The 12,558-nt window shown below is 40.8% G+C and overlaps 1 protein-coding gene across 1 annotated transcript; it reads right to left on the bottom strand.

Moving 5' to 3' along the window:
- Positions 1-618: 618 nt before the first annotated feature.
- SLC16A12 (solute carrier family 16 member 12) lies at positions 619-10,236 on the bottom strand. The gene is made up of 6 exons (XM_054382481.1): positions 10,136-10,236; positions 7,394-7,497; positions 6,041-6,184; positions 3,253-3,844; positions 1,969-2,228; positions 619-881 (listed from the first exon to the last, which is right to left on the bottom strand). Exons 1-6 carry the CDS (start codon positions 10,234-10,236, stop codon positions 619-621), a joined length of 1,464 nt encoding a protein of 487 aa, XP_054238456.1.
- Between the last annotated feature and the right edge of the window lie 2,322 nt (positions 10,237-12,558).

Genomic DNA, 12,558 nt, shown 5'->3' with positions numbered 1-12,558 from the left:
AAAGCAGTATTCCTGGTGCAAATTTACTCCTCTTCAGATAGCAGAAGAACCATGGCACCACTTCCCCCTCCCAGACAAGGATCAGCTGGAATGTCAATGTTTAGAAATTCAAGCTTTAAAGAAATCAGGAAAAAAAAGCAGCCTCAAAATTTTGCTGTTTAATGCAGATTGATGAATGTGGAGGTATTTTGGTGGTGTGTATTATTCGTCCCTTGAAACATAACAGACCAGAAAAGCAAAAAACTTAACATCATTAAAACTACTTCTGAAATAATTTCAACTTTATTGTTCAGTTTTGGTGACTGATTACATTTTTTTTAATTATTAATGCCAATTAGCTTATTTGAGATTTCCTGTAGAGTCAATATAATGCATTTGAAATAAATCTGTGACCATTTGTACCTAGAAGCTGTGTTTATTTTCAGTCTAACTTTCTTATACTATTGCATTAACTTATTACTGTTGCTGTATGTAGATTTTAACCAACTAAAACACAACAGAAAAATCTAATTGAAAGATGCCTTGTTTCACAGGACAAGTATCTTGAAGAGCCTAGTGCTACAGAACCACCTCTCTCTCCCTGTGGTGGCTGTGCACCATTGAATCCTGCAGCACTTGTCATCTGTTGCTATAGTTGTTTGAATCTGCAGCCAAAAATTCACCATCCTTTTGGTCTAATTCTGCTGTGACAGAATAAGCTATTGCTCCATTTGTCCATATGTGCTGTTTGGTGCTGATATCATTGGTGAGTGACCTCAAATGCATTCTTTTGATTTTCTTTGCTAGTCTTGCAAAGCACAATAACATTGAACTAAATATCATAGAAAATCCACACAGGAGAAATGATGCAGTATAGCTGCCAGTTGTGTCCACAAGCCAACCTGTAGGAAAACAAATCATGACTTTTTAAATGCCCACCAAAATTCTAATACTTGAGAATCTATGTGATCAAAGGGAGTTTTATAAACTTCTGGAGTTACCACACACAAATACAATCAAACAATATGGGTTTACAACTCTATACTTTTACCTCCTGGGACAGAAAAGAATTTGTCCACAGCAGGAAGGTAAGATCTTTTTTATGGGCTTCCATTTAGAGGTCAAACCCATGAGAAAAGGCACAGCAGTCGTCACCACAATACCAAATAAACATCTTTCAACTGTATGGATTTAACTGACAGTCCTTAGATAAAGCTTTAAAAGCCTTGGGATTAAATATTGTGTGCACGAGACCCTCAAACAGAAGTATCTAGTGACTTATGCCCTAGGTTCATATGTCACTAAAAATAACTCCATTTTGTTATATTCTTTGCTATGAAAAATCAAATTAAAAGCTTTGTGAGCAGAGATTAATTGGGACATTATGTGAACAGCAGACAGAATATGCAAGACATATACACATGCATAGTATAGTACTAAAAGCCATGTCAAGTTCTTCCTGAAGAGTAGTAAGAGTACAGCTCTCATCCTTACTTTGCTGTAATGGAACCAATGGGGGAAATTATAGTTAGGGTGATAAGCTTGTGACCAAACAGTAATGAAGCTGACTTGCTCACCCCTTCAAAGCAGGGTGGACAGAAGAAGGTCAAGTCCTCCAAACAAAAAAGACCCAACTTTGATATGAAACTCCCTTTAGGTTGCATTTTCAAAATCATGTAATTTCACAGTGGAATCTTCCCTTTCTTCTACTTGCACAGTTCTGAACTACATGAAGTCATGATATAACAGCTCTTAGAAGCCCCAGGTGTTTCATACTAGTTTGGTTTTTCTTTAATTTCAGCTACTCTCTATGTAGAAATCATCCCATTGAGACAGAGCTTCAGTGGCATGTGAAGTTTCATGAAGGTTCTCTGCCTGGGGCTACCTCCATTCAATGTGCATTTGCTGTTCTTCCTCTCTTTTTACATCACACCATCAGGTAAGTCTGAAGTAGTGATAAGATTATAGGAAAATAATTTGTGAACTGACCTGCAACAGGTGGGCTCACTAGATATGGTATGGCATGCAGAAAATACACAACACCTAGTGCTGATGATAAGGAAGAAGTTCCAACTACATCTGCTGTCACAACAGGGATCAGTGTTACATAGGCTCCATCAAAGTATCCAAAGGTAAGTGAGAAAGGCACAAGCAAAGGGAAGTTTTGGAGAACTGGCAGGAAGAGACAACAAAGGCCATCCATTCCCACAGCAAAGAGGTAGCAAATGTGTCGATGCTTCTTCAGACACCTGCACATTTCAAAATGGAAAAGAAAGAGATTGTCACTGGACACAGCATCTCATTTTATGCACCGACAAGAAGCATTTCAGTCTCTCTCTCTTTCTCCCCCTCTCTTTTATACAGCTCAAATTTTAGTCCATTTTCTTACACAGTCTTCAGGATTAAAAGCTCCACTCTGTTGAGCCCAGGTAGGGAAAGCTACCCACCTACAGCTTCAAAAGTAGCTGGTAAGCAACAGCTTATGCTTTCTGTCATGCTGCTTGTCCCTACTGAGGGAAGCTGCTCCACTACGAGAATTTTGCAGCCTTCTGAAGTTTTCAGTGTTTTAAATCCCAGTTCAGCAATGTGCTCCCAGTATTATGCAAAAAGTATTATAGTATACCTATTTTAGCTGTGATCTTTTCTATCAGCCCTTAAATATTGGAGCTATGATGACCAAAACAAATCCCTTTCTCCCATCAGTGACTGATTTTCCCCACAAACTGAATATACACAAAGAATGTATCTTTTAGAGTCAAAATACTTCTTAATTTAGCCAGTCTCTACTGATGATACAGATGCTGCACCAAAGCATTTTAAGTTCTCATATACTGGAAAGTGTGTAACAATTTTTGGGTAGTTCTTCTGAGTATGTGCCTGACAGTGTTGGGCCTAACCCTTGACCCTTTTCCATAACTTCTGTACCACCCTAGCAGAACAAAAAAGATGGAAAGGCAGAGGAAGTAGAAACGCTCTAGGAAACAGGTACAGAGGATCATGCTCAACATACCTCAGGCAGGGGGTTACATTGCTGCTATCAAATGCAAAAGTTTTGCACAAACCCATAATTTTTCAGGAAAAAAAATCCCAAAAAAAATCAGAATTTAACAAATTCAGAAAAGACAAAACCATTAAATGTAAGTATTTGTGAAAGTTAGTATGTTGTTTTCTTTCTTTTTAAAGTTACACAACCTACAAGAAAATTATTACACCTCACTTGCATGCAGCCTTTCATCAGATAAAACTTACACTTGCTTAGCCATAAATCATTACCTTCTGTCTGTTAGCCATCCAAAGGTGACATTACCAGTGATGTCTATGACACCAAGTATGGACATGAGAAAGGCAGCCTGGTGATGACTCACTCCAACGCTCAAAGCATAAGGCACTAGGTAGACAAAAAGAGGGCTACAGCCATATGCCATAAATAAAATCGACACTGCCAGGACCATGAAACCGGGCATCAGTAAAAAGTCATATTCCTTTCTTGAACAGTAGCATAAACATTCACGAGACCACACTTTGATTAAAGGTGAACAGATGGACATTCGCTTTATGTCTCGTTTCTGTTCTTCGGCGACATAATCCTGTTCAAGAAATTCAGGAGAAGTTTTACAGTCCTCCTTAAGAGCTATTGGCCGCATCAAGGCACCACAGACACAGAGGTTTAAAACAAAACCTCCCAGGATGAGTAAAGCTCCACGCCAGGAAAACTGCTCGATTAAAAGCTGGACCACAGGGGCCAGGATGAAGGTACCGATTCCACTTCCTGACATGGCTATTCCGTATGCCAGTGCTTTTCTTTTGTTGAAATATTTGCCCACCATTGCAATGGCTGGAGAATAACAGAGTGCAAACCCAAGTCCTGGAAGAGAAAGCACAGTGTGTGGATGGCTTAACACTAAGCATAACATATGAAACACATTAAATTACATCAAATAATCTATTTTCATTAGTACTAATTAATAGGAAGCCTTTTCTGATTCTGTATCACACAGTACACTCATAGTGTGAAGAGAAACCAGGATGACTCCGTTCTTTAACTGTTAAGATCTTTGACTTGACAAACCTAATAGAACATCATTAATCCACAATAGAATGGCTCAGAAAGAAGTGATTAGGTTCACTTAGGAACAAGAACAATCAACAAACATGAGAGAAATGGTGTGTCAGCCTCTCCTGGATGCAAGATGAGGTCTTGTCCCAGGGTCTGTGCAAAGGGGGCACTGGACACACTGTCCTCATGAGGTACTACTTGTGTTTCCATCACTTGAAATCATGAATATCAATTTTCAGCTCTTTGAAACACATTGCAAAAAGGCTGTGTCTGTTAATAATATTCTACAATAAACCTTCTTTTGTCAGCTAAAGAAACTCCATGCAGTAGCTGCTTGGATTCCTGACTATTTTAAATCCCTGTCTACAAGCAAAAAGGTGGGAAAAGCCTCAGAAAGTAGCGTCGTGTCCAATCTAATAAACAAGATCCATCTCTCCAATCTCTCTGCTACAGAACCAGAAAGCAGATTTTAATCAGCAAATCCTTGCCCTAACACTAAAACATACATTTCTGAACCTGCTGCAGAAATGAGCTCCTGACTAGCCCATTTAGAGAACGTCCTGCACTGAAGGAAAAACAGTTCCCACTGCCTTTGGCAGAACTTGCCAATAGAGAAGGCAATTACCCAGAACTGTAACCAGCTTTCCACATCCTCCTCAAAGACTGCACTGTGCAGAACAAGCAATAAGCCTGCAAGGATGGGGGTAAGTGGATTAAAGAGACTCCAGATGGTGGGTGCCCCTGCTCTGGCATGCCTCAGGAGGTGAGGGCAGAACTGGGGCAGAGAGCTGGGATTGTGGACCACAGAACCACAGAAGCAGTCCTGAGCTAGACATCATTACTCAAAAGCTCTATTTGGCATACATACCATTTATTTTTAGAGTTGGAAGAGGAAAATAGGTGCCAAAAAAGCCAATAAATATCCTGAGAAAAGTAGAACTGCAAAGTTTGGGGCTGAAAATATCTTCGCATCTCTCAGAAGGAACTCTGGTACTTACTGCCGCTCCCCCTTCTCACCTCATACTCACTCCTCACAGCTTCAAGTCCTGCAGCTTTCATGGATTTAAACCATTACCAGTTATGCTCCTATTCCTTTCTGGTTTGGGGTACAACCTCTAGCGTTTGCCAACAGTTCGTCTCTCCATTAATCAGTCTCAACAGACTAGAAGTTCACTGCTTGTAGAACTGGCTCTTTACAACTCCATGTACAAAGTGTTACTGCTTTTCCATCTCAGTATTCACAGTGGTTCTCACTAAGGAAGCCTCAGTGGCATTAGCATGGTATGTGGCACACTCCCTTGAGTTACAAGGAGCCTTTTTGTTTGTTCTGAACACATTTGTCAAAGATTAACATTGTAATACAGGAGTGACATGCACTACAATAAGGAATTTTATTTTTTTTTAAACAAATAAGCTGTTGGCAGCCTGTGAACTGAAGTAATTCCACCAACTTGTTACTAAACAGCAGGGGACCAAGTACAAGGGCTTATATCACTGTGGCTACCAGGTCAGTATTAATGAGGAAGGAATGTCAGTGAGGCCATGGGCACCTCTCAAGTTTTGCTGTGCACAGCAAACACGGGGAGATAGGACAGAACAAAGGTAATTACCACCATACCTGAACACAAATGGAGCAGATGCTACAGCAACACTACCAGACAGCAATTTTTTTTGCTGTTTAAATGGAATATAATGCAACCAAAAGTAAGCTGCACAGATGAGGTACCAGGTATATACCCAGTGCTGCTCTGTCCACTTACTCTGATTAAAATAGTTTTATTTTGTTTTTAATACGCAGATATTTTGGGGTAGACTACAACTCCTACCATTGAGGCAGCCAAAGCCTGTCTGTTACGATGACAGAAACAGATCTGAGTACCTATATTGACCAGTGGGGTGGCAATAGGACATGGAGAAAAGACTACCTCTCTTGAAAGTATCATAATTTTTAACATTCCTGTGTGGCTTTCCCGGCAGGAGCAATGGGAGTCGATTGCCTCCTACCTGTAAGAACTCCTAATGATAAGTAGAGATGTTCCAGGCTGGTGGCGAATGAACTCAAAATTAGTCCAGCAGACGCAAGAAGGCCTCCTAGCATGATACCAACTTGGCAGGAGACATGATTACTGATTAAACTCCCAAGTGGAGCTTTAAAGAAACAAATAAAGCTGATAGTTAATGGCAGGTCCTCACATACAGTTTGTTGCAACAGTCATCAAGGAAAAGGAAGCAGCAGGCAAGCAGGAGAAAATGGTGATGATAGCTATACAGAGTGGTCTTCCAACAACCACCCTATCACAATGATGTGAGCACCAAAATATTTCTAAAAGTAATTTTCCTGAAAGTCAGTATAAAACTGAAATTTACAGTTGCTTTTTCAGCAGCCATTTTTGTAGATTGAAGTTATTATGGGACAGTTTTGGGGATCAAGAGGGGACACAGTGACAGCCCACACTGTTCATTACTCCGTGCTTACAACAGTGAGACTTTCCCCCACCTGGAATTTGCACTTTAGCCTTCAGTAATTTCAGATGTCCTACCTCACCCCTCTCAGTGGGCATTGTGGGCTCTGCATCAGACCCAAACAGCAGAGGGTTGCTACCCCTCTTCTGTACTTCTCCAGCATTGACGGCTCCCAGATCACTCTGCCTATAACCAGTCCTCTCCCTCCCTGATACTTGCAATGCTAGGGCAAGGTTATATTTATTTCTTTTTTTCTTTTCTTTTTTTTTTTCCTTTTATTTTTTTACCCCAAGACATAACCTGACTGACACAGGAAAGCTGCTGTGTCTCATTACAGCCATGTTCCTATAGTTCAGCAGTTCTCATGGACTAACCCTCTTCCATAGTATTAGAGCATGGATTTTCACCTAGCTGTACAGTTTTAAAGTAAACCCATGAGAAATTCAGTACAACTGCTGCATGTAATTTTCATTAGCACTGAATTTTCAAGAAAAGAACGTACAAATTTGATCAAAGGAGAATGACTGTGACTTGATTTGAAAGCAAGATGTACATCCTGTTCTAAATCTCAAATATGATTCAAATCGAAAGGCAAAAGAAATGTGTGCTCAGTTAGTAGTTCTCAAGCACAACTTGTCCCACTAGACCTTGACAAAAATACATTTCTGAAAACTTAGATCATTTGACAAAACAAAGCTCTGCTTCTTTTCTGTAGAATGAAGACACTCCCTTCCTGCCTAGCTATGCTGAGGGATGCATTTTGGATATACCATACCCCAGAGACCCCACAGTATCTATCTTTACCAGCTGACTTCACGAACTTGTGAACATGTTAAACCCAGATGGAGCTGAAGAAAAAGCAGCCACATTAGTCTTGAAAGGGTAAATACACACCACAGAGCATTGTAGCACAGTCGACAATGGAGTGGATCCAAGCCGTTCTGGCATAATCCTGCCCAAAATATGCCTGGAACTCCACAAAAAAAATGGAGATGCACCTAGGAAAGAAAACATGAACACCAGTCTGTTGCATGTGGGATATTTACCTTGCAGAAAGCACTGATCTCACTCTTCAAGTATATAGAGTACCCACTTGAATGTCTTTGCCAGCCTCCAGGAAAATCAAATCTGTGGTTTGCCTAAATCCCAATGAGACAAAGAATATTTTAAAGAGTTTATTGGAAATGATGAGCTACCTTAGTGCATGAGGGACAGGATGTGAAATGATGTGTGCAAGCTGAGTAATTCCAAGTGCTCTGTGTAAGGCACCTAGGTTAGGGTGATTCAGTCACAGAATAATCCTTGCTTTGCACTGGCACAACAGAAATTTGTGTCCAAGTGTTATCCCAACAGTGGGATTAGATAATTAGGCTGGTATAGAACCTAATTCAGACAGATAACTATTCCAGAATATTATAATACCATGTTTCTCACAGTGGTATCTGTTGCTAGGTTTTTATAACTCATGATTTTTAACTGAAATGGAGTCATAGAATCACTAAGGCTGTAAAAGACTTTTAAGATCATCAAGTCCAACTGTAACGCAACTACCATGACCACTAAACTATATCCTGAAGCGCCACATCTACACACTTCTTGAACACCTCCAGAGATGGAGACTCTACCACCTCCCTGGGAAGCCTGTTCCAGCGTCTCTTCCTCAAGCCTGTAGTATTGCTTGGGCTTTTTGTGACCAAAGTGCATGACCTGACACTTGGTCTTGTTAAACCTCATTCCGTTGATCTCAGCCCATCAATTTAACCTGCCCAGATCTCTCAGCAGAGCCTTCCTGCCCTCGAGCAGATCAACACTCCTGCTTAATCTAGTGTTGTCTGCGAACTTGCTGAGGGTGTCCTCAATCCTCCTGTCAAAATCATTAATATTAAACAGAACTGGCCCTAATACTGATCCCTGGGGCACACTGCTCAGCTTTAACTCCATTTATCACAACTCTTTGGGCCTGTCTATCCATCCAGTTTTAAATCCAGCAAAGAGTACATCTGTCTATGGCATAGGCCACAAGTTTCTTGAGAGAATGCTGTGGAAGAAATTGTCAAAAGCTTTACTAAAGTCCATAGCCTTTCCCTCATCTGCTAGCTGTGGAAGCTGTAATTATATGACCACATTGTGATGTTTCTTCCCTGGTACATAAAGCCTCATCTCCTCAGTTCTTCACTGACCTGGTTGCTCACTAACGGTAACATTCACATCTGCACAAACTGGCAGGATAGGGCCAGCAAAGTACCTATAGAGCCAGCACCACCTACATCTGTGTGTTCATGGATGTACAAGTGCAAAGCAAGTGAAAAGTAACTTCTCATGAACAGAGAAACAAAATACAGCAGGAGCTGATAGACCTTGCAATAGTTTATTAAAATGCTTCCAGGAGAAGTTACTTTTTTCTGCTTAACAAGTGTAACTGTTCTACCTCTCCCTGCAGAGAAGGGGATTAAAAGGCTGCATAATTTCATTCTGGTTTCTGGATCAGCAGGAGATCCCTCTTCCCTCCTGCAAATCAACAAACAATCACTTTCTTTGGCTTTTTTTCTTGTACATATATCATTTTCATATATACTCTAAATGTCTTTCAGCCACTAGATTATTTCTCGGCTATAACACATTTCACATATGAAAAAGGCATTAAATACACAAGGAAACCTCTACTGCTATTACAGAATTGGTAAATTTGTGTACATAAACTAACACTTTGTCAGCATTTCCGTTCCCCTTTATGCTGTTGACTCTAGACCTTAGATGTCAGATCCCTAAACTTCACAGCTTTATTTTTTAAAAAAGCATAAAATTTAGCTGCAAAACACCATATTTACATTATACTGACTGTCTAACACAACACTGAGTTCCTCTCAGTGTTCCTCACTTACCAAGATGTCTATCTTGCTGCTTAACATAGCTTAAATGTCTATGTTCACACACACCAGGCTTCTCTGTCTCCACTTGACATGAAAGTCACCCAACAGCAGCTGTGGAACCTATCTCACCCCAGATGTCTATATTATGTTTATGCAAGGCAGTAGTCTATTCCTGTTCTTTCTATATTTGAGGAAAATATGTTCTGCATGTTTTGGATACCAGAAGGGTATAGAGAGAGGCCTCCTCTCTGGGCCACAGACCTTCTCAGTCAGGATGGTATGTGAAATGCCTGCAATAGGAAAAGGGGTATTTACAGGTTTTTCAGACAGATTCAGGAGCCAAGAAAATCCACTGGGACTAGCAAAAATGAGAACGGTTGTGGGGTCAGAGGGACACAGTGGACCCAAATAGACTCTACATGATTTCACCCTCTCTCACCACCACAGCCTGAAATAAAGCTGCCTGCCCCAAGCTTTGATTCTGTAAGAAATCAAGGAGAGGGTGTTGAGAGATAGAGTAGCTGTCAGAGGATGTGAGACTAAAACTAGAGGGCTCATAATCCCTCAGCCATCCCCACGGCCTTAGGAATTTCTGGAAGCCTTTAAAAATGCAGCAAGAGAGAGGTTTGTACTTAGCAGAATAACCCCCGCAGCTGTGAGATGTCAGGGGAGACCCCAAATCCTCTGCCTAAGGGGACAGAAAAAAAAAAGGGGGGGGGGGGCAATGCCACAAACAGGTCAAAAAGACAAGATGCAGCCCCTTTACCTTGTCACGGCCCTGGTACAGATAGTGACAAGGAAGCAGCCGGCAACGATCATCCACCCCCAGCCTCCATCAGGAGGCCCGAGATGCTGGGGCGAGGCCATGGCGCAGGCTGGGGCGACTCCTCCCTGCTCCCTGCCTCAGTGGTAGGGGCCGACGCCGGCTGGCTCGCCCCGCGTGGGCTGAGGCTGCCTGGCACATGGGTTACTGGTCATCTGAAGAGAAAGAGAGAGAAAAACCAGGCAGAGAGGGGATGGAGGTACATCACACACGCTTACCCCACAGGCGTGGGGGTTTCTTTCAAATGCGATTTATGAAAATTTGCTGGAAGAAGCAAAAGCGCCATCAGAATTTGGCCCTCTGTCTGATATCATTTATTTCAGGGTAGTTTGCCCAGCAGTTACATCCTAGCATAATGTAACCTCTTTCCCCACAAATGTTGTAACACATACATGTAATTCACACACTTTACTGGTGCCAGTGACTTCAGCTCATTTACCTTCAGTGGGGCTCCCTTGGCTTACACCAATTCCTGAATGGTATTTTCAGTTGCAACCTCCACAGAGTAGCTATACTTCCTTGACAGATGCTGAATATGCAACATTTCTGCTCACAAGAACCATAGGCTTCGCAGGAAATGCTACCTGTTACAGCACAGATGGCTGCCAAAGTACTCCAAAGTGCAACACTAGAAAACAGCTAATAATGTGCCTTTTCAGTTCTTGAAGCTTCTCAGCCAGGTGGTGCTCAGAGCTTGGGTGTCCAAAGCCTAGGGTTCCTTATCCCAAAACAGCAAGGCATCCCAGTGTCAACCCTAAGGATTACCACATGTGAACCTTTGAAAAGTTACTCATCAGCTGCCTTTCCAGAGATATCAGAAGGTGCACTTCAAAATCACTACAAAATTATTTCAAGGAAACATAAACACATGCCAAATTTTAGAGTGAAGTAAGTAGGAGAAAATAGGAATGACAAAACAAACAAAACCCACAACACATTGAAAGCTTAGCTGAAGTTTTACTAGGCTGTAAGTAATACTCTGTAACAACACTGTATAAGAGAATCAGTGGACTTTTTCTAGAAAAGGTTGGGTAGTTTTTTATTTTAAAATTATAAGAATCATAATCCTCATCTATCTGCTTGGCTTTCAAAGACCACAAATTGCAGATGATCATTCAAGACACAATCAAGCCCTATATGCTAGCATGACTAAGTCCATAAAAGTTAAAACCAGAAAAAGCAAGTGCATTTTTCAGAAAGGAGTCAGGTCCAAACTCCAGTAGCTGTGCTGTCATATGAGGCACCTGAAAAGCCATACAAAAGGAACAATGAAAAGAACTGATTCTAATCTCATCACAAAACGTGTGCTTGTCAATGCTTTAAAGCAGTGATTTAAGGTAACCATGGTTGAGGCAGTGAATAAATATATCCACACAAGATGCCAAAAACTATATTATACAGCTATCTACAGAAGTCTTTGTGTATTCCTCAAGTACTATTTATTTGTGCCTGTGTGCTAGTCAGCCTGCTAGATATCACTCATTTTACTTGAGGCCAAAAATGCTGTATACTATTTGGGGAGGAAAATTATTTTCCTATTTTCTCTCTTTGTATAACAGGCTTTGCTAATATTTATTTAGGTGTAAATATTTGTATAAATCTTTTCAATGATTCAGAACCAAAAGCAATGCCCATTCTAAGCTTTAGAACACGTACTAATGCAGCCTGTGTTACTCTCTTTTCCTCCATTGTCACAAACATCTGCTTCATTGTAAATTGAATTCTATCGTAAAGGCTTTGCAAGGTCTGTGTTATCCTCTATGTTTATATGGAGTCTAGCAGGATGAAATCAGTGCTGCATGAGGTACTATTACAATATAACATTCACTAATGACTTGGAAGAGAGTTCAAGTATGATAAAAGAAACATCTCTAACGACCTGTTTTGCTCAGCACATCCATGGCTCTTTGGAAAGATACACATTGCTCCACTCTGCCTGATTACATAAATGCTTCACTCTGTATAAAGAATAGTCCACATCTCAAATGGGACATGTGACATAGTTACAGTTTGGATTATACAGCAACATTCATAGCAGCTCACAAAGACCGAGTAACAATTCATAACTGGGGTAATAAGAACTTATGTATACAGCCACCAAACCTGTTATCTCATGTGGAGAGGCTCCTAAGTGTGTCTAAAGGGTCCCAGGTGGATGCAGTCTTTACAAGTTCATTCCTACAGCCGATTAGAAAAAAACATACAAAGTAAATGAGATCCAAATGAGTTTACAATTTCAAACCTCATCTCCAAGGTATTCAATTGCTGGCACTTATGTACAGAAAAGATCAATGAAAGCTATGAAATGAAGACCAGGGCACTTTGCCTTTTCTGAGACAACTTTCTAATACAGAGAAAAAATTGTC

The sequence above is a fragment of the Indicator indicator genome, chromosome 7, assembly GCF_027791375.1.
Source record: "Indicator indicator isolate 239-I01 chromosome 7, UM_Iind_1.1, whole genome shotgun sequence".
Classification (NCBI taxonomy): Eukaryota; Metazoa; Chordata; class Aves; order Piciformes; family Indicatoridae; genus Indicator; species Indicator indicator.
The sequence above is the reverse complement of the archived record's forward strand: the minus strand, read 5'-3'. Positions and strand labels throughout refer to the sequence as shown.

Bases quoted from the DNA above. Each gene is read 5' to 3' on its own strand.
- SLC16A12 (XM_054382481.1), bottom strand. From the start codon at position 10,236: ATGGCCTCGCCCCAGCATCTCGGGCCTCCTGATGGAGGCTGGGGGTGG. The intron at 2,229-3,252 runs GTAATGATTTAT...TGAAATGTGCAG, and splicing joins GGATGGCTAACAGACAGAAG to GTGTCTGAAGAAGCATCGAC. The intron at 882-1,968 runs GTCAGTTCACAA...GTTTTCCTACAG, and splicing joins AGTGAGCCCACCTGTTGCAG to GTTGGCTTGTGGACACAACT.